The sequence below is a fragment of the Apodemus sylvaticus genome, chromosome 2 (assembly GCF_947179515.1).
Source record: "Apodemus sylvaticus chromosome 2, mApoSyl1.1, whole genome shotgun sequence".
Lineage (NCBI taxonomy): Eukaryota > Metazoa > Chordata > Mammalia > Rodentia > Muridae > Apodemus > Apodemus sylvaticus.
The window spans coordinates 93,392,772-93,417,584 of NC_067473.1; the positions used below are offsets into that span (position 1 = coordinate 93,392,772).

Below are 24,813 nucleotides of genomic sequence, written 5' to 3' on the forward strand. Positions count from 1 at the left end.
TTGCATATTGGTATTTAGGTCAAGGGTATTGGTGAGTTGTGTTGGTAACTGCACTGTCTCTGTCCTGTGAGGCGTCAGACAAGTGCTGAATCCTTAGCTCATCCAGGAAGCTTCCCTTGATGTGGATAGTTCTTGTTACTATCCCTTCCCATTTTACAGGTGAGGGAACTGAGTTTCTGAAGTAAACCATCTTAGAGTAGCAGATGACAAGCTGGGATTTAAATTTAAACGACAATAAAATCCCTTGATGGCTCTGCTACACCAGAACCCCTGGGTGGACCTGAGACCACCTGCCCTGCAGCCAGGGAGCACTGTGCAGAAGCATGCCACTGTGTTGGTAAGCACAGATTGTCTAACGTTGTAGCACTTTCCAGAAGGAAGTGTCTATTGTGGAAACCAGTTTGAACTTTTGTAGCAAAGAAGAATGTCCACTAATAGAACGATTTCATGCTAAAGGAAGTCAACCCTGTAGGCTACTGTCATCAAAAAGATAATCATTCAGGGCTTAGTCAGAGCTTTGAAAAGTCATGCATGGGCCGAAAGTAGCATTCTTCTAAATAGACCCATTTTAATTAAAGGCAGGAATAAAGATGGGCAGGAGCCAGAGGCAGAGTCTGGCCATCACTACTGGTATTTCAGGAAAGTCTTCCATGGAAGCGTTTAAATTGTTTGTCTGGGCCCAGCTGCAGACCTCTGGAACCAGCTTTCAGAAGCAAGTGCCTCAGGTGTTCTTAGATACCCAGTAAAGTATGGGCCTCACTGCCAGGGCCCAAGCTCCTGCCCATTGCATTTATTATGGAGATTGGCTAATTCTCCTGGCTCCTTCCCAGCATCTCAGGGCACATGGCATGTTGCAATCATCTGTGTCCTTCTGTAGCTCCACCTAGGGTCTGGGACAGTTGTCCAGTTCTCCTTAACCCTTGTTCCCCTTCTTGCAAATTCCCTCCACTCCACACTTGTGCTCACACTGCTTGAGGGAACCAACTGTGACAATGAGCCCCTGAATGGAGCCCAGTGCCACTTCTTATGCAGCAAGTAGTGGATGCCCACCATTCCTTTTTGCCAACTCCATCCTGGACTCTGCTATTTAAGGCAAACTTCACAGGGTGATGTATATAATAACATCTTAAGAGCCACATAGCCTGCCAGGCAGTGGTGGCCATGCCTGTAATCCCAGCCCTTGAGAGGCAGAGGCAGGCGAATTTCTGAGTTCGAGGCCAGCCTGGTCTACAGAGTAAGTTCCAGGACAGCCAGGGCTACACAGAGAAACCCTGTCTCAGGAAAAAAAAAAAGAGAGAGAGAAAGAGTCACATAGCCCGAGCTGTAGTCCCACCATGTACTACTTCAGGCAATTTATTTATCTATTCATTTATTTATTTATTCATTTATTTATAACCTCTGTGTACCATTTGCAAAAATAGTAATAAAGGGCTAAGGCTCCTGACATTGCTAAGAAAATTAATTGCAATGATGTATGTATAATGTACAAATAGTACTCAGCAAATGTTAACAGTTGTCAGAATTAACCAATTTAACTTATCATCTTTATCATTATTATTTGTGGCACATGCCTTTAATCCACTTGGTGACAGAGGCAGGCAGATCTCTGAGATTGAGACCAGACTAGACTGGTCTACAGAGTAAGTTCTAGGACAGCCTGGGCTACACAAAGAAACCCTGTCTCAAAACCAACCAACCAACCAAACAAACAAACAAAACCAAGTCAAGATAAGCCAAAGAAAGATGTCAGAAATGACCTTGAGGGTGGGGGGGGCTCTGCTGAATCTTTGAGAGGGATGTTATCTTTTTCTGTTTGGCTAATTCTGAGTCATGTAAATGTCTTTTAGAGATCTCTAGATGATACATCTTCTCCGTTCAAAATGGCTGTTCCTATTCTTGCACAGACCTTGCTCACTGCTGCTCCTTTTCCTCTCCACAGCCCACAGCGTGATGGTAGGAGGAGCTGGGTAGCATGGGCCACAGGCTCGGATTCCCGCTCTCACCATCCACTACCTACCTCGGCTCGGAAAAGGAGGTGAAGAGTGGGTCCTTGCTCCACAGAAGCCTAGGAGTCTGAGGCGGTCAGCAGTGATAGCAGGGCAGTAACAGAAGTCAGAGCTAATCTGTAAACCACTAAAGCAGGTTAATGCTTCTGTGTGAGTCGTGCTTCAGTTACAGCCAACAGAAAGCACCCTGCAGCTTTAGCAGAAATGGTCTTAAGACAGACTGAGGTACCTGTTCACTGAAAGGCAAAGCAGGCTCTCACTAGCGTCCCTAGAAAGGACTCCAAGCCACTACAAAATTGAGCCAGGGTTCAATGCCCAGTGCAGAACCAGTATGCCACCATCCCATGTGGCCTCTCTGTGACTCTGGGATACCACACCTCCAGCTCCTCAAACAGCAGCCTGTCTTCCACCCTTCTTGTCTGTAAAAATTCCTGTCACTCCCATGTGCCAGATAAAGTGCCGTGTGCCTCTCTGAATACTTTGAGAACGGTTTTGATGGCAAGAGAACCTACGTGTGACCATTTGCTGTGGATACTACCCAGTTACCACAGGCCAGGGGCTTAAGCAACAACAGTTTTGGGGTTTTTCCTCTCATTTCTAGAGACGAGAAATGTGAGATCTAAGTTTTGGCCACGTGTCTCCCTTTATGAACCTCTAGGCCCAAATCTCCCTTTCTTATAAACCTTGTGGGCTCTTAGGGGGTCAGGAACTATCAGGTGCTCTTGTTTTAACTCATTTACCTCTTAGAAGATCCTGTCTTCAGATACAGTCATACCCTGGCATGCTGGGGGTTAGTCCTTCAGTGTATGAATTTGGGGCGGGAAACACAGCATCTCCTGTGAATGTTGGGATATATTGTTTATTGCTCCCTAGTTCAGTGATATGCCAGGAAGAGGGCAGACCTCTGCCAAGCACCTGGAACTGCAATAGGAATTAAAGAGGGTGGTGCACACCACACAGGTGAGAATACAGGTGCTGAGTGTTCCAGAAAGAATTCTTTATATTTAATCTACATGCTTTTCCCAGTGATAATGATTGAATCCAAGGCCTCAATTACTGTAAGCATGCATCCTAGCACTAAATCATACCTACATACATGCTAATTTTGTCTGATACGTTTAACAGTCCTTTAAATAGGAAAGTAGTGTTATCCTCATTTCTTAACACAAGAAAGTTGAGGCTTAAACAGTTAGCAAGTCTTACACAAGGCCTTTGCTGGGAAGAGCAAGAGTAAGTCCGTGCTACCCTGTGACTGCATGTCTACACACAGCAGCAGAACTAGCAGAAATCAAAGGAGCAGCTACCTGTCAGATCCAGGCAAGGATTTTCCAGTTTTTCTAGATGCTGTCCTTCTACAGTGAAATCTATATTTTTCTATTTATTTTATCCGTTTGTTGGTTCATTCCTAAATTTGTTGTTTGTTTATTGAGACAGTCTTCACTGTGTACCCTTGGCTGGCTTTGAGTGTCTACCTAAATCTGCCTCCTGAGAGCTGGGATTAAAGGCATGTACCTTGTCCAGCTGAAATCTCTCTTTTCCAAAGGGTGATAGTCAATTTGATGCTAAAACACGCTGTACAGTACACGTGGGCCCAGTCTACCCATGAGCCCTCAGGCTCTGCTATGAATCATAGTGCTCACAGTGGTGAAAGGCTGAACCAGCCTGCTCTGCACTTCACCCCTCTTAAGCCATATTAAAAAGTTATTGCTACCTGATCACATAACCTCATAATTCTCCAGCAGTGCATTAATTGTGGCTCACACTAAGAACATGGGGCCGAGCCAGCACTTAGTATCTCTGTGGATGGTACTTTGAGCACAGCATGTGTCGGTCCCGTCTCACAGCCCTAGGAGGCAGGTCTTCTTGTGCCTCTTATAGACGATGCAGAGAGCTGGAGTAAATGGAGGCTTGCTCTTTTGTTACAGCCACAGAGGGATATTTGTTCTTGGAAGTTGCTTCGCCCCAGTGATTAGCTCCTGGCCAGGCCACCGTGACTTGTCATTCAGACTATAGGCTCCTCTGTTCCTTCTACTGAAGAGTATGCTCTGTGACACATTTTATGCTCACTCTCCTCTTTGGCTCAGGTCCTCTTGACACAGGTTTAAGTGCTAAGTGCCTGTATTCCCTTAATGGAACATCTTTTCCCTAGGAATTTCTAAGAACCATAGCATCAAAACCAGTGCAAACCATTTGATTAGCTAAATACTCCATGTCTATTCCATTATTTTGCACACGAATGAAGCTAAAAAAAAATAAAAAGTGACAGCTACGTTTCATCAGGTGGTCACTGGCTCAAGTTCTTGAATTTTGCCTCTACTGGGCAGAACTGAGTGCTGGGGTTCAAGACACACACTGCCACCATCACAACCTGGGGCTGACGTCAGCCCTTGCTCATGAGCTTCGGAGAATGTTCTTGGCCAACTCCTGGATGCAGCAGTGAAGCCTTCTCCGACTGTGGCCCAGACAAGTATTGTGCCCCAAGTAGACATCCATAAACACAAGGCAGCCAGCCAGCCGTGCAGAGGGTCAGAGGTGCTCCCAGTGTTCATGAGCCTCCTTAATTACCTTTGCATCCTTTCTGTGCTGCAGGTGGGAAGGGGGACATCTGGAGAGACAAGTCCCACAAGCTGCATGGACTACACAGACTGGGTTAGCTGGGAGCCGGCCTTCCTAGTACAGTTGCCTCACCTTTAAAGCAACAGTAATAGCTCACGCGGGACTGTAATAAGGCTTCCTCAAAGACTCTGAAAGCAACACGTGAGCTCCTGGTTTCCATGAGAATGCCAGGTGGCATTTGCCCTGGAAGCTCTGCTTGGATAAGGCAAGCTGGTGCATAGACAGACAGCCTAGCACTCCTGCGAAGAGAGAAGAGATACATTTGGGGTGTTTTCTATCACTGTGCTCTGGTTCTGCCCCAGGACATTAGTTGAGCTTTTACAGAGTATCTGCAAGGAGGAAGGTCCTACCTAGCCAGTCCTAGCCCCAGAAAGGCCTCCCTCCAAGAGCTGAGACACAGCCAGCCTGTCTAGATTTGAGGCAGCTCAGTAGAATTCCATGTCTCTGAAAGATGCACTTCTACTTAAAATTATAAAATTTCAATCTGACTTCTCTTTACACAAAAACACTAATCAGAGATTCCTTTCCTTCCCAGTGGCCTAGTGGCTATTTTCTAGGCGGCCCACAAGTAACCCATTGAATTGACTTCCCAAAGCTGTTGCTACAGAAATGTAGTAAAAGCACTTTGTATTTAAGAATGAAATTAAAATACTTTGATCTCTAAATGTTAACTAGTTCTCTAGGTAAGGTTACCAAGAGAACCATCAGAGGAGAAGGAATTTGCAGAAAAATTGCATTTGAACCAGAAAACCGAGAAGGGCGGCGATGGTGTGATTGGGTTGGGCTCCCTTGAAGTAGAAAAGAAGAGCTTCTAACTATTCCTCAGTGCTGCCTCAGTGTGGGTGGGCACGGTGCCTTCCTACCATCCATTCTCAACACACCCAACCCACTACCAGAGTGGTTAATTGAAAACATGTTGCTGTAGGTGCTGCCTCAAACTGTCGTTCCAGAACTAGGGAGGGAAGTATGAGAATTACAAGTTCAAGGCCAGCCTGAACCAGCACGCTTCTGCCTGTGTGGCAACCAACAAATTATCCACAGAGAAAGAGCACCCTCTCAGTGTTGAGAAAAGATACCTACCTTTTGATACCCTGCTTCAAAAGGAGAACAGGAAGTTGCTAGGCCCGGCATGGTAGCCTGTGCCTCTAGCTCCAGCTGTCTGGAGGTTTCAGCAGGAGGATGGCTTGCATCTAAGAGACTGGAGTCAACCTAGGCATAGTGAGGACACCCTCCCCACCACACACCTCATCTTCATTTTCTAAGAAGAAAAGAGGGGGTGTGGAGGAAAAGAAGAGTAGGGAAAAATCTAAGTGCTGTGTGGACCTCTTAGAGGTTGAGAACCTGCAAGGTCGCCCCGTGGAAGGGAGTGAGGGGCTAGGAGCCTGTCCAAGTCCAGCTAAGGAGCAGTAGAGGCCTGGGCTGGCAGGAATGAATTGTGGGTTGCTGTTTTTATTGCTTTCGTTTTCTTTTATCTTGGCTTACATGATAGCTGAATTAAATATTAATTGTAACACAGTCGGGGAAGGGAAGAAGTCCCCTGTGTAGCTCTCTTCACTGAAAGAGGGAACTTCCCAGGCTTTTATAAATAGATCTGGACTGTGGATTGTTTGCTGATGGCCACACAGGAGCAATGAGTGATGTTCATGTGTGAAAATCTGCCCTGGCCTTATAAACTGTACCTGAAGGTAGAGAAAAAGAGAATGCTTGGCCTTATTCTCATGCAAAGGGAACATAGAGAAACCCTGAGGGTGCAGCCTACAAACCACAAGGTGCTCAAAGAGTCAGGGTCACATTCAACCAGCCACCAGGTTCCCAGGCTGAGGGACAGATATTGGGCCCTGCATTCTGTGCCCATGCCTTGCTGGCACTTCATACCCTGATTAATAGACCCTAGCCTGGAAGCAGATTAAGGGATTTAGGCCAAGTCTCTGGATGTGATCCACCTTCCCCCTCCCCAGGAGACCCTAAGCCTCTCTCTTGGGTGGGGCTGCATGACTGGAATCTGAGGAAGAGTCTGTTAGTCTGTGTGTTGAGTCAAGGTCACTTAAGGCCTCAGACAAGGCAAGGCCACCCTGCCCTGCCATACGCTTCCTTGTTATATACCTCTGTTCTACTGGGCCCTCCCTATTCCCCTAATCCACTATTGGCTGTCACCACCCCTTTGGTTCCGTCCTGATACTGATGTGGCAAAATTGCCTGATGACTTGTTGTAAAGGGTCCTGCCTCAACCAAATTAATCAGAACCCCTGAGGTCCACTGAGCAGGTAGAGGACGAGTGCTGGGGATTCCAGTATTGCCTGCACCTGCAGTTTGTGGACCACCGTCGTTCTGAACCCCATTCTAGATATGCATAAGCTGTTGAGGTGGATAATGGCGCCCTTCTCTTACAAATGAGAAGATAAGCAGTCAAAGTGAAACAGCCTGCCCACTCGACCTCCTGATTAGTAGCAAGGAAGCAGCCAAGCCTGGTACCTGGAAACCCGCTGTGAAGGCCTAGTCCAAAGTCCTGCACACAGATCGAAGGGATATCATTGGCTTTGTTTTTTGAGTGTGTTTTGGTCTTGTATAAATTTGTAAAAATGAACAGCAGAGGGTTCAGCCCTCTTGAGATCATTGACTCACCCCTTGGAGCATCTGTGTCTCGGGCCCTTACTCTGTGTTACTGGTGTTATACCTGGCCTGGTCTAAGCCTTGTGCAGCAGCAAGCCCTCCCAAAGAATGAGTCAGCCTGGGTTTGCTGCTGGCGCCATGGTGCCCTAGACTGCTGAGTCCTCACATAGTGCCAGGGAGGCACACCTCCTGCCCACCTGCTCCCATGAGTCATGAAACTGCCTCCTTCCTGCCAGCTCAGCCTTTTTCTCCAGTTGCCACCACTCCAGGCATGAATGTAACCATATATGGCAGGGGCACCAGGCAGCACTTGCCCTGGACTTGTCTTCCTCTTGAAATGGTGCCCTTGGGTAAGCAGACAGGTCAAAGCTCAAGGCTCTTTCCACTCCTTTGCATCATCTGGTTGTACAGACAAGGCAGCAGGGTGGTGTAGAATCCGAGGGCTCAGGCCAGGGAGGAGGATCCACCTTCAGCATGTGACGGCAGTTTTTGCACACGTCTTGCCATCAGGCTAAGGCAGGGAGAGATGATAACATCTTACTATTTCAGCTATTACACATTTGACAGTTGCTGTAGATCTGTCTTGGAGAGTCCTTCGATTGGAAGTCCTCCTTACCCCCTTTTAAATAAGGACTTGTTTACCTGCCAATAGTTTTAAACTTACTGCACATCTGGTGTCCCCTAACAATTGCCCTGTGTGTAGAGTTCTTTAGGGGCGGGCTTCATCACCATTTCCTGTGACTTGCAATTTTCATCAGGCCAATAGAAATGAAGCCTTCTGTTATGGGGGTTGTGGTGATGGTAACATGCTCTGCTGCTGGACGCTTGAGTTTGCTATCGGTTCTTTAACTCCTGCATTATTTCTTAGGAAGTTCTTTAAAGGATACTGTTCTGTAGTATGTCAGGGCCCATCGATTAAGCTAGTTGGTGCTAAATTTCCGCAGAAAAGTCTTGTAGAAACTCAGATGACTGGCAAGCTGGCACGTGTAGATCATCACCAGAATGACCATGGGGCATTTCTGGCTGGGATAGTTGGTGTTATGCAGCCAGTCCCTTCAAGTAACACATTTTAACAAAGGTTTAAATCAAATAATCCAAAGGAAATGCTGTTCACGTTCTTAAAAATTCTCTTCAGATTTCAGGAAAGAATCATCATCAAAGATGTCCAGCAAGACGGCAAGTACCAACAGCATAGCGCAAGCTAGGAGAACTGTGCAGCAGCTGAGGTTGGAAGCCTCCATCGAGAGAATAAAGGCAAGTGCGAGTGGCCCAGTGGTGTGTTCTGGGTAATTCTCCACCCTTCCTGGGCGGGGGCATAGGTCGGAGAAGATGCAGCTGTGTGCAGCTTGCTTCCAGGCCTTTCCTGGAGCAGGCTGACAAGAATTTAGTTTTCATTTCCTAGCCACCACAGGTGTTACTCCAGAACAGCTGAGGGACCAGATGTCTAAGCTAGACCCCCATATGAAGCCTTAAACAAGCTTTCCCGGAAGGGCCGGCCTTTCCTGAATGAGTGTGATCAGGCTCATCTTCGGAGTGGGGACAGGCTTCCCAGTGACGCTGATTTCTTGTCATCCTTCCAGAATTTATCAAGTGTTAGAGAGTTATCAAAGTGTTGCAAGTAACTGCCAGTTTTACTCTTCCTGAAGAAAAACAAAACAAAAAAGCCCACTGAGTATGCCAGTGAGTGACTGCTCTGTGTCCCAGGGTTGATAGAGACCCCATCTTGAGGCAGACACATTTTCTTAGGTACCTTGACCTTGAAGTGTTTCCTTAATCCCTGAGAAGACCGGCCCTTTGACCGGCCCTTCAGAGCCCTGGAATGTTATGACTCATGCTGTTTCCTGAAATGGAAGCAATTACCTGACTGGAGCTAGTCACCTGTCTGCAAAGCTTGAGGTTCCTGTGGTGGCCCTCATAGCTCTGGTCTTGTCACTCCTAGCAGGCTCCCTTCACAAGACACAGAGCTGCACATGCCACCCCAGAGAAAGGCATGGTGCCTTCCTGTGCTGCTGTTGTGCTTTTCACCAACCCCACACTAGGCCACTGGGAGCAAATCTCAGAGCTTACTCAGTATAGGCTCCACTATTCAATTCTTAAATCCTGTTCTTTGTACCAGTCTTCTTCCTCTTGCATAGAAACTAAAGTGTAAACTTCCCCTTGACTCACATGCCTTTCCTTCTTTGTGCCTAACTTTTATTTTGAAACATTTCATACTACAGAAGAATGGCAAATGTCCAAACACCCACTTTTTATTATTTTTTTTGGTGAGTGTGTGTGTGTGTGTGTTGGGTCAGTAATAAGCACACATGTAGAAGCACACATGTAGAGAGCCAGAAGACTGTTCTCTCATACCGTGTGGGTCCTGCGTAAGGAGCACAGGTCCAGGCTCGCAGCAGGAGCCTTACCCACCCAGCTGTGCACTTGCCTCACAGGATTCCACAGGCATCCATTTACACTTCATACCATTAAATACTGTTAAATGTCATTTGCTTTTATTTTCTCTCCGTGTCTCTCCACGGTGATGCAGCAAACACTAGGACTTTTTCTTTAAGCCACTTAAAAATCATTGCACTTCAGGGTTCTATAACAATGCTATTTAACCAACAGTGTTTTATGGGGAATCCAAGCAACTTGTTTCACAGAATTGCCATCACTTAGAATGGAGACTGATTGTTGCTTCTTTCTAGTTAAATGTTTTTGCTTGTGGGAGCGATGTCCTCATCTGGTCACTTGGTTAAGGCAGGTCTTAATGGCCAGGTACCATTTTCCCTGCACTTGACCAGTGTCTGAGGGCCATGCTCTGTCACTGACCCATGTATTAGGTTCAGATACACTACTGACATTTGTCAATAAAGTCTTCTCTTGATTTTTGTCCATGTCAGGTCTCAAAAGCATCTGCAGACCTGATGTCATACTGTGAGGAGCATGCCCGGAGTGACCCTCTGCTGATGGGTATACCGACCTCAGAAAACCCGTTCAAGGATAAGAAGACCTGCATCATCTTATAGTGGACCAGGAAGCACCCCTTGCCTCCTAATGCAAACCACAGCAGCAACCTGAAGAGTTTCCTTCGGCTTACCTGGTAACCACAGCTAGTAACTAAAACACCCTTCTCTTGGAGTAATAGACCCTGAAGTCTCTCTTTTTCAAGTTGTCCTTTCTTTGCCCTTTACTGATTTAATACAGAATAACAATCTCATTTTCTATTTGATAACTATGGTATCATATTGGGTTACTGTATAAGGAAAGTAGCAGGGGAGTTGTGGAAAGCTTGTCTTTACAATATATAATTGATTAAGATGTGTCAAGACCTACATTGTCTAAACACCGGCAAATTAAAATGTCAAGAATCACTTCAGTCAAAAACCTTTATATTCTGTTTTAATAAGATTTGTGCCAATCTATATCCCATGTAAGGGATCTGGGGAGGTGTCCTGTGTCTACAACCATATCTTTTTGCACTATGGGTACTAACCACCCTGAAACTTACTGCGGTAGCATCTGCCCTTCAGAGTTATAGCATTATCCTGACTCTGTGTAGGTAGAATAACAGATTCTTTCCGTGTAATTTTTGTACAAAAAAAAAAAGGTAATGAAAGAATGTTGCAAAGATCATCTGCATTATAATGAGCTGATGTTGTTCTCTTCCCCTCTTGGAATTGTGCTGGCCCCTTAGTGTACAATAAACTGTGCAGTTAAAAACCTAAGGCTAAAATGGAAAGCCCTTTGATGGGGTCTTAATTCATATCAGTCATTTGGGCTTCTGTGATCCTGAGGCTAAGAAAGGGGAAGAGACCCCCCCCCCCCCCGGAGGACCCTGGGCAGCTAACACTCCAGGGCTCTTGATCTCTGCTGGATTGGGGGTGGCCACCTCAGAAACTTCCACCCTCATGATTGGAAGGGAAGGATGAACTGAGAGCCTCAGAGGAGAGGGGAGCAGAAATCTGTGAAAACAGCTGCTCTCCTGGGCAGGGCTTTCCAGGCAGCCCTCTCCCTTTCTCCTCACCAGCATGGTACCTGGCCTTGCTGCTGGGGCAACTGTTTTCAGAGGGACATTCCCTCCTTCCCAGTTTTAACGGGGTGGACCACAGTGGGGGAAAAACACTCAAGCAATATAAAGACATCTGAACTCTCTGCAGATGCCTGCAGTTTCAACACTAATGTGTTCACAAACCACTCTGGGCCCTTGGGGTCTTGCATTCTGTAGAACAGTCCGCCATCTAGCAGTAGGGGATTGGAGTCCTCACTTTTACTCCGATCATGAAAATAGCCCACATTCCCTCACGGTGTCCACTAGGGATCCCAGAAGCACATAACTTACCATGACCAAGAAGGGATTTTGACTTTGTCATAGTGACTATTTAAAACAATCAATTAGAAGCCCAAGCCAAACACAAAGCCTGTGATACTTTAGTTTATTAAGGTAACTACTAATGAAGGATTTTAAAAAGTGTTCTCAAAAAGGACTTACCCCAGTAATTGTTTATCAAATTTCTCCCACTTTTATACAGTGTGCACTAAAAGAAAATGCATTTTACTATCTAATGCCTGGGCTTTGAGCAACCTGCTTCTTGATGGTAAACATGCAGTACTATTCCTAAGTGACTCAGAGGCATCAGAATCTCTCAAGGTCCCCGTCTGCTCAGCACTCGGAACTGAGTGCCACGGCACTGCCCACGGTTTTCTCACTGCTTAGCTCCCGTGCAGTTAAAGGCGCCTGTCCAGGGGAGAGAGCACGCTTTACCTTGGAAAGGGAAAGATGGGCATGTACACCAAAAAGACAGTTTTTACATTTAATGGAACATTCTCTTTTTTTACAAGTATATTTTTCTACTGATAGTTTCAGAACACTAATCTTAAATTCATTCTAATCTTAAACGTGTTTCTTTAAATATTTATAAGGCAGTTTATTACAGAATTTTTATGCAATCATGTGCACATTATTAGTAGCAAACATAGTATATTCTTTAGTACTTAAACATATTTTTGTTAATATACTTTTAAAGGTAAGAAATGAACTTGAGGCCCCAGGAGATTTTGTTGCCTTATCATTGATTAGAGACAATAAATGTCTTGTAACTTCCTAACCAGATCTGAGCTGTGCTCACAATAATAGTAAACTCAGATTCTTTGATGCTGGACCCAGAAGGGAAATCATTAGCCAAGTGTTGACTTACTTGTAACTAGATGTCTATGTGAGAAAGTATAATATATGTATGCATATATATGACATGTAGGAGTCACTTTTATTTACTGTCTTTGTTCACTTATGAAGCCCAGCAACTGCAGCAGTATGTTGGTGATGCACAGAAGCCCCATGTGGAGGTTTTTCCCCCACCCTGACAATTTGGCTTCCTTTCTGTATGTTCAGTCTGTTGTCTGAACTGACACTCCTGTGAGCACTATACTCTGAATACTCTGATCCCCATAGTCCATCTTAAATTTGTTCATGGCCCTGGCAAGATAGAGTACACAAGATTCCATGACTCCAGAGCATTTTGAAGAAACACACATATTTTTCAATAGGGAAAATACAGCAAGTGGTTCATAAGCTGTGGGTTGTAGCTAAATATTCTGTTTCTTTGAAATCATGTTTTTAAAGTCTTTACTATCTGAAAGAAAGAGTGTCATACTTACACCTTCAAGGGAAGGCTTGGTCTGCTTTTTCTGTGTTTGGATCATTTTTATACTTTGCTGATCTTTAAACTATCCACGAGGGAAACTTTATACCAACGAGTTAATAATTTTCATTCATTGTTTACACAATGTAAGATGTGTTAAACTGGGGCCAGCAGGACGGCTCAGTGGGTAAAGGGGCCTGATGCCACGCCCAGCAGCCTGTGTTTGATCTTCAGGATGCACAGTGTAAAAGAAAAGAACTGATGGAATCCCTCAGGTTGTCGTCTGACCTCTACACACACACACACACACACACACACACACTAAAATAACATTTAAAGATATGTGCCAAATTATATTTGTTCAGGTGCCACCCTCTACCAGCTTACCACTAAGGTAGAACTGTCAGACTCATCACCTTGAATTTGTATTAAAAGTGTGTCCATGCACAGGCCCAAGAGTCACCTCCAATGAAATAAATGTAATACTGAAGTATGCTATGAGGTTTGTTGTTTTCTTTCATCGTAAGCCTGTTAGGAGGAGGAATTCATCAACATAGAATAGACTAGAGCACTTTCCAGGTTGATGGCCTGGTCAGTCCTGTGTGGGTGACTCGGGACCAGGCACGCCGGCTCTCTGGGCCTCCCCTTCCCCTTTTGTCACAAGGGCCTGGACACAATCCTCCCTATTCCCAGAAGCCTGGGTTGAACGACCTGCCTCTCTGCCGGTCCTGCCACTGTGTTGGTGCTATAAGCTGCTTCAAATACCGGCTTGTCTGTGGAGTATGCTCACCTAATCGCTTGTCACTCAGTGCCTGTTCTGGGTTTATGGACTTACGATTTCTGTGATGTTTCATTTTTAGCCATGTTAACTCCTAACACACACTCTTCTTGTGTCTCAGTAAAGTTTCATTTGATAAGTTGTTGAGATTTTGTCATTTGATAATATCCTTTGGCTATTCATCCAGCATCTTAATCACTTTAAAACTGTGATTGTTACTTGGAACTCTGGTCTTTGGAAAGAATAAAAGCATTTTTTCACTTGCTAACATGCGCACGTATGTGAGAAGAGTCATTCAAAGCCTTACTCACTGGGTCAGTGCGTCACTGACTCCTTCCTGTGTTTTGCCCAATAAATTAATAAAAGACTGTTCGTCTCCCCCTTCTCTTCATTCACTTGGCACTGTCTAAGAACCTCTGAGAGCCAGCAGCTGAGGTGTGCAGATGGAGGAAGCTCCCCAGGCCGCCACAGCCTTAGGGATGGCTGAGGAAGGTGGGGTGCTGCCATATGTCGCCATCCATGCAGCATCCTATGTAGAGGTGAGTCATGAAAGGGCCCTCTGGGGGCCAGAAGGAGGGACTAATGTCCCAACAAAATCTATTAGGAGGGCTATTGAGGTGATATGTGTGCAGAGGCTGGATAAGCAGAAAACAGCACTGCATTGGCTTGAATCTTGTGAGGAAGAGAAAGTGGATTCCAAGCTCAGGTATAGGTCTTCCATACATTGCATCTATCCTGTAAGAACAAGAGGCTTATGAGGTGGCTAGGGAGTGACACCGCCGAGTCCTATCAGCAACCACGACAACCTGTTAGCACTGCAATTGCTGAAGATAGTCTGCTTACCACCTCTGTAATCCCCCTGTAGTAATGAAGGTCAGATAAAGGAGCAGCCCACCAGCCCCAGGTAATAAAACCCCATCTCTGCAGAGCCCCACCCCCACAGCATACACAAGTGTGAGCACACATGCATACACACATACACACACACAAGCGTGAGCACATGCAAGCACACATGATAGAACAGGGGTTCTCACTGAACCTGTCTAGAGAGGATTACAGAGAGCAGCTGCTCTGGGGTGAGAGTCCGGCTACAGCTCACCAGCGCTTCTACCAGTTGGTACTGAGCTCTCTTAAGCTGGTTTTTGGTCACCCTTCTCTCATCCCTGCTACAGTCCCTCCCACCGCTGTTGTGACTCTTTGAAGACAACTGTATTGGGAATTAGAGGTAGTGGGGTTTAGTAAGACTGAGTTTTAAAGAGAGAGGAGATGACAAAGCAAAGCGGTGGCAGGTGACATGTACAGACAGGACGCACTGCCACGGTGGCGGTAAGAGCGGCAGGTGAGTGTGCACTACCCTACGGTATGGACAGGGGGCCCCTGCCAAGCGTGCCAGGTAAGTACACACTGCCCAAAGTTACAGCCAGGAAATACCTGCCCAGAACTGCAGTAGCAGCCCGGAGATACATGTCACCTGGTGTTTCAACTTTTCTCCACTTGTACCATCGTCAGCTTCTCACGGTCAAGTGTATTACACAGAGACACAAGGATAGCCACTCCAGCCTTTTCCCTGAGGGATAGGCACTCTTACACCCCTGTCTGTCTGTCTGTCTGTCAGTATTCACTTACAGCTCTGAGCCTGTTTGTAGAATCTGACCCATCATCAGCTTTGTCTTCGTGGGGCGTTGGTATGGTCATCTCCTTTAACTGATTTGCCTTTGCTCTCTGCCACCCCAGCCTGGGACTGTTGGGAGCAGCAAATGGCCTTTGCCTTCAGATGGGCCCTTTCTGTGCCTTGTCCATGCATGAGTCATTCAGATGCACAATGGAATTCAAATCTGCATCTGAATGTCCAGGTCAGCCCTGGACCACTGTACTGTGAGCCTTAAGGACATTCATCTCAACAGTTAATTTGTTCAGAATTCAATATTGACTTTGCCCTGCAAGAAATTACTGTCCAGGGGCTGGAGAGCTGGCTAAGAGCATGGACTGCACTTGAAGACCTGAGTTCAGTTTCCAGCACTTGACAGCAGACAACCTAAATGTGCCTCTGGCTCCAGGAGATCTGACGACTCTGAATTCCCAAGGCAAGTGAGAGCCCATACCTGCACACAGGGACACACTCATAGACATGAATAAAAATAAAACATCTTTAAAAATTGCAGTCCAAGTAAATTCATCCTATGATATTAATGGCTTAATGTGAGCTTGTTGGCACCATAAAATACAATTATGGAGGAAACAATGCTTGTTACCACAAAGGAAAACAAGGTAATAGTAAATGTTTAGGTATCATTGGAAATCATTACAAATGCAGTATCCCAGGCATACATGTAAACAAAGTGTTCTTATATATAAATAAATACATTGTTTTGAAAAAATAGTTTCGAATATGTCTCAGATCTGCTATCAGTGAGGCATATTTTAATATAGTTTCTGGAACATCTACCACTAGTTCTAGGCGTTTGTACAAGACATGGGAGAGGAAGACCAGCCGTAGTCCAGACGTTGTGCATGTTCTGCTTACACCCCATAGTCACTGTTCAAAGGAAAGAAAATGTGATTGAACCTCATCTTATAGGTCAAGAAACAGGCTCAGAAAGATTACATTACACCTTGTCACTGAGAAGTGCAGAAGCGGTGGCTCAGCAATTATGAGCATTTGCTACCCTTCCAGAAGTCCCAAGTTTGGTTCCCACCAACCATCTTGGGTTCCTTATATCTATAGCTCCAGTTCAGGGGGTCTAATACTCTCTTGTGCTCTCCACAGACACTGGTAACTCAAATGAGAATAGCCACCATAAGCAACTATATACTTGGTTGGGAACTCCAACACTTGGGGAGTAGCAGCAAAAGAGAATCAGAAGTTGAAGGTCACCCTCAAAACTATTGGGGAAGTATTATGTGTTGTGGTCTAGTTGCAAGAACTGTGTCACAGGGGCAAGGGTAGGTTTCCAAATCCACTCCATTGACAGCTATGTCTCTCCCCGCTGTGCTTGATCAAGATCTAAGCTCTCAGCTACTGCTTAGCACCATGCCTGCCTGTCTGCCGCTGTACTCCCTGCATGATGGTCATGGAATTTAACCCTCTGACACTAACTCCCCAATAAACTCTGCTACAGGTTGCTTTGGTCATGGTGACTTATCACAGCAAAAGAAACAACCAATACAGACATCTGCATCCATGTGCACCTGTGCATACAAGAGTGAAAAATAAAACAACCCCTAGCATGGTGACACACACTTCTAACCTGCAGGAGGCAGAGGCAGGTATATCTCTTGAGTTCCAGGCCAACCTGGTCTACATAGTGAGTCCCTGACTCAAAATGAGAGAGAGAGAGAGAGAGTGTGTGTGTGTGTGTGTGTGTGTGTGCGCGCGCACGCGCGCGCGCAGACCCTAAGTTTATGTCCTCCAAATTCTACACCCAGGTAGACCTCCCTGTTTTTAGTTTTGAACAGGCATGTTTTATTTTTGTTTTGTTTTGCTTGTTGTTATTTTGCTAATGAAAGTACTTCGAATCTTAAAATCAAAAAGGTAAGGGTACAAATAACTTCTTTAGTAATCAAGAGGACCAGGAAGTATAATGGTATCTGTGGGGAATTCCCAGCACTTGGGAAATAGAAGCAAAAGAGAATCAGAAGTTCAAAGTCACCCTCAGATTCATAGTGTGACTAGCCTGGGCTACATGAAAGCCTGTCTGAAAGGAACAAAATATAGTATCTGGGTAAAGTGTAAAGGATGGCCTATTCCAGGTAAGTACTATGATTAGGTACTATTTGTAGTATTTTGCTTCTATTAATTAACTTAAACTCACAGCAAGTCCAGGAAATAGCTACTGTTTTTTGTCTGAAGTTAAACACATACAAAGGGAGAAACAAATTAAAATTCTTATGGTTTGATTTACATAGAAAAACCACATAGTCCTGTTTGCTCCTCACTCTTGTTTCCAGTCCACAGGAGATACATTCTAAATGCTGCCAGTGGTCACGCAAAACCACGATAGTGCAAGTGCTACGCAGACAGCCTTTTCTTGTATGTACATAGTTATGATAAAGTTTAATTTTAAATTGGGCACAGTCAGTTGAATAACAGTAACATAGTAAAATGATTATAAATATGCTATAACAACATTTTTGGACTGTTCAGTTTTCCTTGTAATATCTTCCAGTCTTGTTTGACCACAGAGGAGGGCCTATTGAACTATCCAGTCTCCCACCTGGTTGCTAGTTTAATATCCCAGCACAGGAGAGCTAGGATCTCTGGTTTTGTTTTCTTGTCCAATAAAAAGAATTCAGGCTAAGCAATGCCTAACATTTTCCTGTAGCTTTGAATTTCATCATGAAAATTGAATTTTGCCATGATCACTGTCTTAGGTTTCCATTGCTGTGATAAGTAGCATGACCAAAAACAATGTGAGAGGAAAGGGTTTATTTCAGCTTGTTCTGTATCACAGTCCATCACTAACTGAAGTCAGGGAAGAAACTCAAACCCAGCAAGAACCTGGAGGCAGGAGCTGATGCAGAGGCCCTGGAGGAGTGCTGGGTACTGGTTTGCTCAGCTTGCTTTCTTGTATAACCTAGAAACTCATCACCACCACTAAGGGGTGGGGTGGAGACACCACCCACATTGAGCTGGGTCCTCCCCCATCAGTCATCAATTAAAATGAACTACCAGCTTGTACACAGGCCAATCTGGTAGGGACATTTTCTCAATTACTGTTCCCTCTTCCAAAATTATTCCAGCTAGTGTCAAGTCATAAAACTAGTTTGCACAATCACCAAGGTGATTTCCCCAGGGCCAGGCTTATCCATGGCACTCTGGATGTGCTGACCCTTGCTATTTCCCCAAATGTGGGAACGTTGACTGAATAATTTGTGGTAATGGGAGTCTGCATTCCCTCTGTACTGGGGTAAGAAAGAAAATTGGAAAGAAGCAGAGTTCAGAACAGGGAGGCTGAGAAGAATGGGTTCATGGTGTATAATTAGAGATGTTTGAAGAGTCGCTGCTTACTATTTTCAGTGATGGACTTGTCACCAGGACTGAAGAAATTTTTTAAGGAAAAATTAATTGCAGAAAGGCATTTCAGTTTTAATTGTCTACGGTAATAGAGTTAAGAGAAGTTCTTCAAAGATCTTTCTTATGGTAAGTCACATGTGAACGACAAGGCCTTTGGCTTTCATTGACTTATTTACCAGGAAAGTAGCACAATGGAAGATATACTCTTGGATAAATTCCAGAAAGACAAAAGAGAGTTTGCAGGGAGCAGGTGAAGTACTGAGCGAATGTGTATTATTAGCATGAGCATGGCCATGCTAAGGACTTCAGTGTCTCGAACACATGGACGTGGCAAGGCTTTCCCTGATACCAGGATGGATGTTGATACTATGTGCAGAGCGGCCTCCTCCAAATGACTGTAGCCTGAGACTGCTTCTCTACATAGACCTCTTATCCAGATTAGCTAACCAGCAAACACGCGCGCACACACACACACACACACACACACACACACACACACACACACAAGAAACACCCTGAGTTTTCCAGTGCATCTCCATCTGGGAGCATGGCCCACCTAGCCCCAGCATTTCTGTACACGTGTCTATGGTTTCTTCATTCCCCATCGCCCCAGGCAGGTCAGTTGCATCAGAGTTTGTTTGGAAATAATGGTGAATGGGCAGTAGGATGGAAAGATCAATTACTACCCAGCTTGGCAAAAGCTGTATTGCTCTTGCTATGCCTGGAGGAATTGGCAACAGTCTTGGGGAGAAGGCAAAGTATCTGTTGGACTTTGAAGGATGAGTAGAGCCTTCTCGGTGAAGAATAGGGGAAGGATTGTAGACGCATTGCTTCTTGACGGGGACAGAGCAGTTTTAAAGGAGAAAGACTTTATTTTGGTGCATGGTTTAAAAGGTCTTGGTGGAGAAGTTACCTGTGGCTGCACAGATTTGTAGGACTAGTTCTATCTTAGCAGACTAGTATGAAGAGAGGCCCCAGTCAAAGCCACACTCCGGAGGCTTGGGTCTTTCCCCCTTGAGCAAAGCTTTCCAGTGAATGACTTTTGGCTCCTTGTCCCACCTCCCAGGGGACTACAACTTGGCTTTTACTACTACCACTGGTAGAATGGAGCTGATCACACACACAACAGTTTCCAGGTTCAGTGAGGCAGTCCATCACTGCCTCAGACCTTGCTAACAGTGTGACCACTCTCTTACACCACTGTCCTCTGTGACCTCAGACTTTCCCCTGCTCTTCCACCTCCTGAGCCTGACTCTTGCTTTCCTCCACAGCCACAGATTTGTGTTCTGTGACCCCCAGAGGCTTCTCTGACTTTGGCTGTTTTCCTTGGGAGATCACACCAACTCTTCATGGTAAAAGCTGGATGGTTTGGGATTTTTTGTTTTTGTTTTCATTTTTCTGGCCCGTTAAGAGTACTTTTGTCTTTGTGCATGGAGCTTTGAGACAGGATCTTGCCGGCCTAGAACTTAAGTTGTATGGCTCAGGTTGGACCTGTGTCCCCTTTGTGCCCCTGTGCTGGCGTCATGGGTCTGCACCAACACACCAACCTGAGTTTTGTTCTGTTTTGGGTCTTGGGTTTTTTCTTTTGTTCTGAGGTGAGTGTCACTGTTAACCATGATTGGTCTAGAACTGTGGGGCTCCTGTGATCCCCCTGGCTCTGCTTCCTCAATAGGAATGTCCTATTGTGTCTGTGTCTGTCCTACTGGACATTATCTTTACGGATTTACTTCTTTTTATGTTATGTGTATGAGAGGTTTGCCTGGCTATAAATGTATATAGTGCCCACAGAGGTCAGAACACAGTGTCCGATCCCCTGGGACTGGAGTTTCAGATGATTGTGAGCTGTCCTGTGGTGCTAGAAACTGATCCCAGGCCCTCTGAAAGAGCAGCCAGTGCTCTTAATCTTAATCCATCTTGACAACCCTGGACTGGACATGTTTAAACACACATATTAGGACCCGAACTATAAATCCAAGGCTAAACTCTCCCCTCCCCAAAGTTCAGTTGGTAGCACTGTTACACATAAGTTGCCTGATCTGAAAGCCCAAGAGACATTCTCATTCCTCAAACTGATAACCAGCTTATGCCTACTTGACTCCCAGATATGTCTCAGACCCATGCCCTGGTTTCTTCGTTTTTCTGAAACATTGCTGCACTGAGTTGACAGTGGAGTTTGTCTTGATTTACTTGGGACTGTCACAGTTGTTCCATTAAAGCTGCTACTATTTACTTACTTTTAGCTGCAAATGAAATTGGTTCAAGCACATCACTGAAAATCCCTGGGCTTACCCTCAGGTCTAAACTCAGAGCTCTGCTCTCCAGCCTCTTCTGTATCCCTGGAGTAGGCGGCTGTGATTCAAGTGTCTATTGACCATGTAGCACCAGAAAAAATTCTGAGATCTCTGGCTGAAAAGCTACCTTCGCTATCCCCAAACCATGGTCAAGAGGATAAGACAAGTACACGACATGTCTACCCTGAGGCTGGGGTGAAGACTATCAAAGGACTAAAAGTGCAAGGCAAGGAATAAGGCCAGCAGGGACTCTAACTAGTCCTCTGCCAGGCAAGCCTGTGAGACCCAGCTCGCTGGAGACCTTAATCTACCTGAGAGGAAAGAACTAGAAAACATTCAGATTTGAATCTTTTTTTTTCTGGGTGGTGTGTGTGTGTGTGTGTGTGTGTGTGTGTGTGTGTGTGTGTGTAAAAATCCTCAAGCCAGATGTGATAGTGATAGCACTTACCTGTAATCCCAACACTTGGAACTGAGATAGGAGGATCAGGAGTTCAAGATTAGCCTTGGCTACAATACTGAGTTCAAGGTTTACCCAAAATTCTACCAATAAATAAACAAACATAAATAATCCTGAGTCACCTCACTGTCTGGAGAGCAAAGTCCATGCTGCTGTGCCTGGCATGCAAAGAAAGTCCTCAGTGTGTCTCTGCCTTTTCGTGCCTTTACCTGTCTCTAGTCCCTTAATAGTAAACCTGGGTAAACAGCACTAAGGGAGATCCACCCTTCCTCCTAACAGAATCCCAATTAAGACTTGTGACTCAGGTCAGGCATCACCCTTTCCTGGAAGACTTTCTGACCATCACACTGCACAGGCAGAGGGAGGGGTATGATTGGGGCTGTTGGCCAAGCTTGCCTTGGTAGCACACTGATCTGAGAGTTGTCTTTTGTGGAAACCACATGGGATCACTCGTCGGAAGCAAGCTCTAGCACAGCACTTGGCATGCAGCGGCTGCTCAGCCCTGGATGTTTGTCTGGCTTTGTAGCAATCCTCCTACCTCAGTCACCAGAATTACAGGTACTAACCATGGATTTTTAACAAAAGTGTTCTGTTAGCCCAAATGAGAGGGGAAGAGCTAAAGTGAGCACTTGGTAAACAGATAGATTAGCGATAAAGTGAGCACTTCCGGCAACTCCCCTGGTAGCAATACCTGGAAACTGGTAGCAATGCCTCTGGGATCTGAATGTCCAGGGCATTGTTGCCTTCATTTTAACTAATTTACCTAATTGGTAGTAATCAGAAGGAAACTTTCAAGAGACACTAGAACTTTGCCCATGTTTAAGTGTTTTGCCTGATTTTTTTTTTTTGCATTGTTAACTATTGTGTAAACAAAATTTCAATTGACTGCACTTTCTAACTTCCCAGTTGTGCTACGCAAATATATATACAATTTATATATGCATAGATATTCCTGCCCCCCTCCCCCATTGCACTCTACCACTGAACTACAGCGCCAGTGTTCCTGGAGCTGTTCTGGTCCTAACAAGCTGGACTCAGCCATGGAGCCTCAATCGGAAATTAGAGACAATAGTGAAATGCAGCAAAAGAGATTCACATCGAATCCGGAAAAGGAACAAATAAGAGGTTTAATGACCTCTTCCTCCTCCTCCTCCTCCTCCTCCTCCTAATTCCTGGCATGAGGCTTAGATTTAAATTGAGGACAAGAAATGTGCAGTCCTGGTCAAGGGGTGGCCCTCCCTATCACTGACACATCACTCATTGTCGCGGCTCCAGCCTCCAGGTCTGTCCTGGTATTCAGCGCTGTGGGACAAAGCCCCCCTGCAGGCTGGCAGCGCCAGCTCCTTTCTTCACAGCGTGAGACTCCCAGGGGAATTCCAGTTCCTTGGGGTCCATTGTCTCAGTAGTAAGATAGCCAAAGGGAAGGGCAGTCTTACATTAGAATGTCTTCATTCCTCTCAGCATAGTTACACAACCCCAACTCTCCCAGTTATTTTTAAAGAGCTTTCCATCATAAAGTGAGTGGGTCAAAGCTTGCCTTTCAGACAAGGTTTGGTGCCTTCTGTCTTTCCTGCCTCATCACCTTCTGTCCAGTAGACCTCATCTGCCCTGGCTTTGCCACTCATTAACAATTTGCTCCTGGGCAAATTAGTCTTTTTCTAAGCAGCATGAGGACAGTAACCAAACCCACTGCTCTAGGACTGTTGTGAGTGTTGGCGAATTGTAGTTGGTAAAGTACTTGGCTCGAAGCTATCTTGGTATGTCCCCAACATGCAGAGAGCTCCTTCATCAAGAAGAATGTCAACCCTATCACCTGAGCTCGTCCTGCAACAAAGCACTTCACTTTCCCTGGCAAATGGTTTGACTTTAGTGACCTGTCTCCAGCTCAGGAATCCTTAGGTGTTGGGTGCCTCCCTATTCTCCCAGTGTCAAGGTAGGGACACACACACACACACACCAAACTAGGCACATCCTTGAAGGTAAGTCACTGTTGCTTTTATAGCCCTGGGACATAGTACTATGTACATGACAGACATCCAATAAACCTATTATAAAAACTTGCTTGACTTTCTTACAAATTATAAACTTTTTGGTGCCAAGAGGTCCCACAGGCTGCATCTCCGGTCTCTGCAGCATCTAGCAGAATTGTACACAGTCCATCAGCCGAGCATTTTTATGTTGTCTGCAAAATACAATGCTAACTCTAATCAAAGAACTTATAACCCTTTCCTCAGTTCTGTCTATATGCCCTCAGGAAACTTCTCCCCTTCAAACTTCCACAATAGTCCTTTATGCCTTTTGTTGCTGGACTCTACTTTAGGCCCTATCAATGTGATTTCTGTTTCATTAGACTGTGAGCTCCCTGAGGCCAAAGTGTCTTTTTCAGCCTGGTCTAATGACCACAGTAAACCTCACTAAATAGCTCTTGGTAGTTTCCGACTACTTTTTCAAAGTTCTTGTGTTCATGTAAAAATTGTTTAAAGGAAAAGTAAAATTCAGCTTCTAGTTTGAGGGATCCTGGCTTTGTCTTGTTTCAGTGCTATCAAGCTTTGTTCTTGAAGAAAACAGACCTCTTCCTATGTGGCAAGAATACAATTTTTTTTTTTTTAAGGGTGAAGGTTATAGTAAGGTCATAAAGCATACTCTACAAGTTTCTAGTTTCCTACAAATAGCACCTTTTATTTTAGCTTATGGAATAGTTTATTATAAAAGGTTACTTACATGGACTCTTTTCATTACAAAGCTCTAACTCACTGAAGACCCAGACTAACCAGGCAAAGCAGAAGCAATATTGAATCTGTGAAGTCACCTGTGGAAAAATAGGTATTTTCCACTTTTCAGCAAACAGCACATCTCAGCAGGTGTGTAAAGTCTTTGTTCTTGGTGCATGTAAGGAAGTCAGTTGTTTGCTTTTGTGTTTTTAAGAGGATAGCAGGACAGGTGGGTACTAGGTAGCCCAGTGGCCTTAAACTCAAAGTAATCCTCCTGCCCCAACCTTGTTTAATAATTTTTAAAGCAATTAACTAAATACTAGGATAAGTTAGAGGCATACTTTATTTATACTTAACTTTTTCATAGATTTACCTTTTTATGAATTTTATTAATGTGGTATGGTATATAGGTGTGTGTGTGTGTGTGTGTATGTGCATGCATATGTGTGTGTGTGTGTGTGGGTGCATGTGTACATGTCATGCACTTGTGTGGTCAGACAAGTTTGAGAAATCCAGTCTCTTCTTCTCCCTGACGTCTCAGAGATCAAACTCAGGCTGTCAGGCCTACTAAGCCAATGGCTCATATTTTTTCTAACTCATGTTTGAGTTGTCTTATGAAAGAACAATAAAACAAAAATCAAAAGAAAACCTACCTGCACTTATTGTTGAGCATTTTCAAGAACTGGAGTAATCTTAAGGTTGTATCCCA

The 24,813-nt window shown here is 45.0% G+C and overlaps 1 protein-coding gene across 5 annotated transcripts in view; it reads left to right on the top strand.

The window, feature by feature from the left end:
- The window catches only part of Gng12 (G protein subunit gamma 12), a 112,036-nt gene extending 98,037 nt beyond the window's left edge, over nt 1–13,999 (top strand). For all 5 annotated transcript variants that reach the window (XM_052173872.1, XM_052173874.1, XM_052173876.1 and 2 more), the window contains 2 exons: nt 8,368–8,486; nt 10,115–13,999. In XM_052173872.1, coding sequence (XP_052029832.1) covers nt 8,394–8,486; nt 10,115–10,240 — 219 coding nt within the window. In that variant the 5' untranslated portion in view covers nt 8,368–8,393 and the 3' untranslated portion in view covers nt 10,241–13,999. The remainder of the gene's footprint in view (nt 1–8,367; nt 8,487–10,114) is intronic.
- The last annotated feature ends 10,814 nt before the right edge of the window (nt 14,000–24,813 follow it).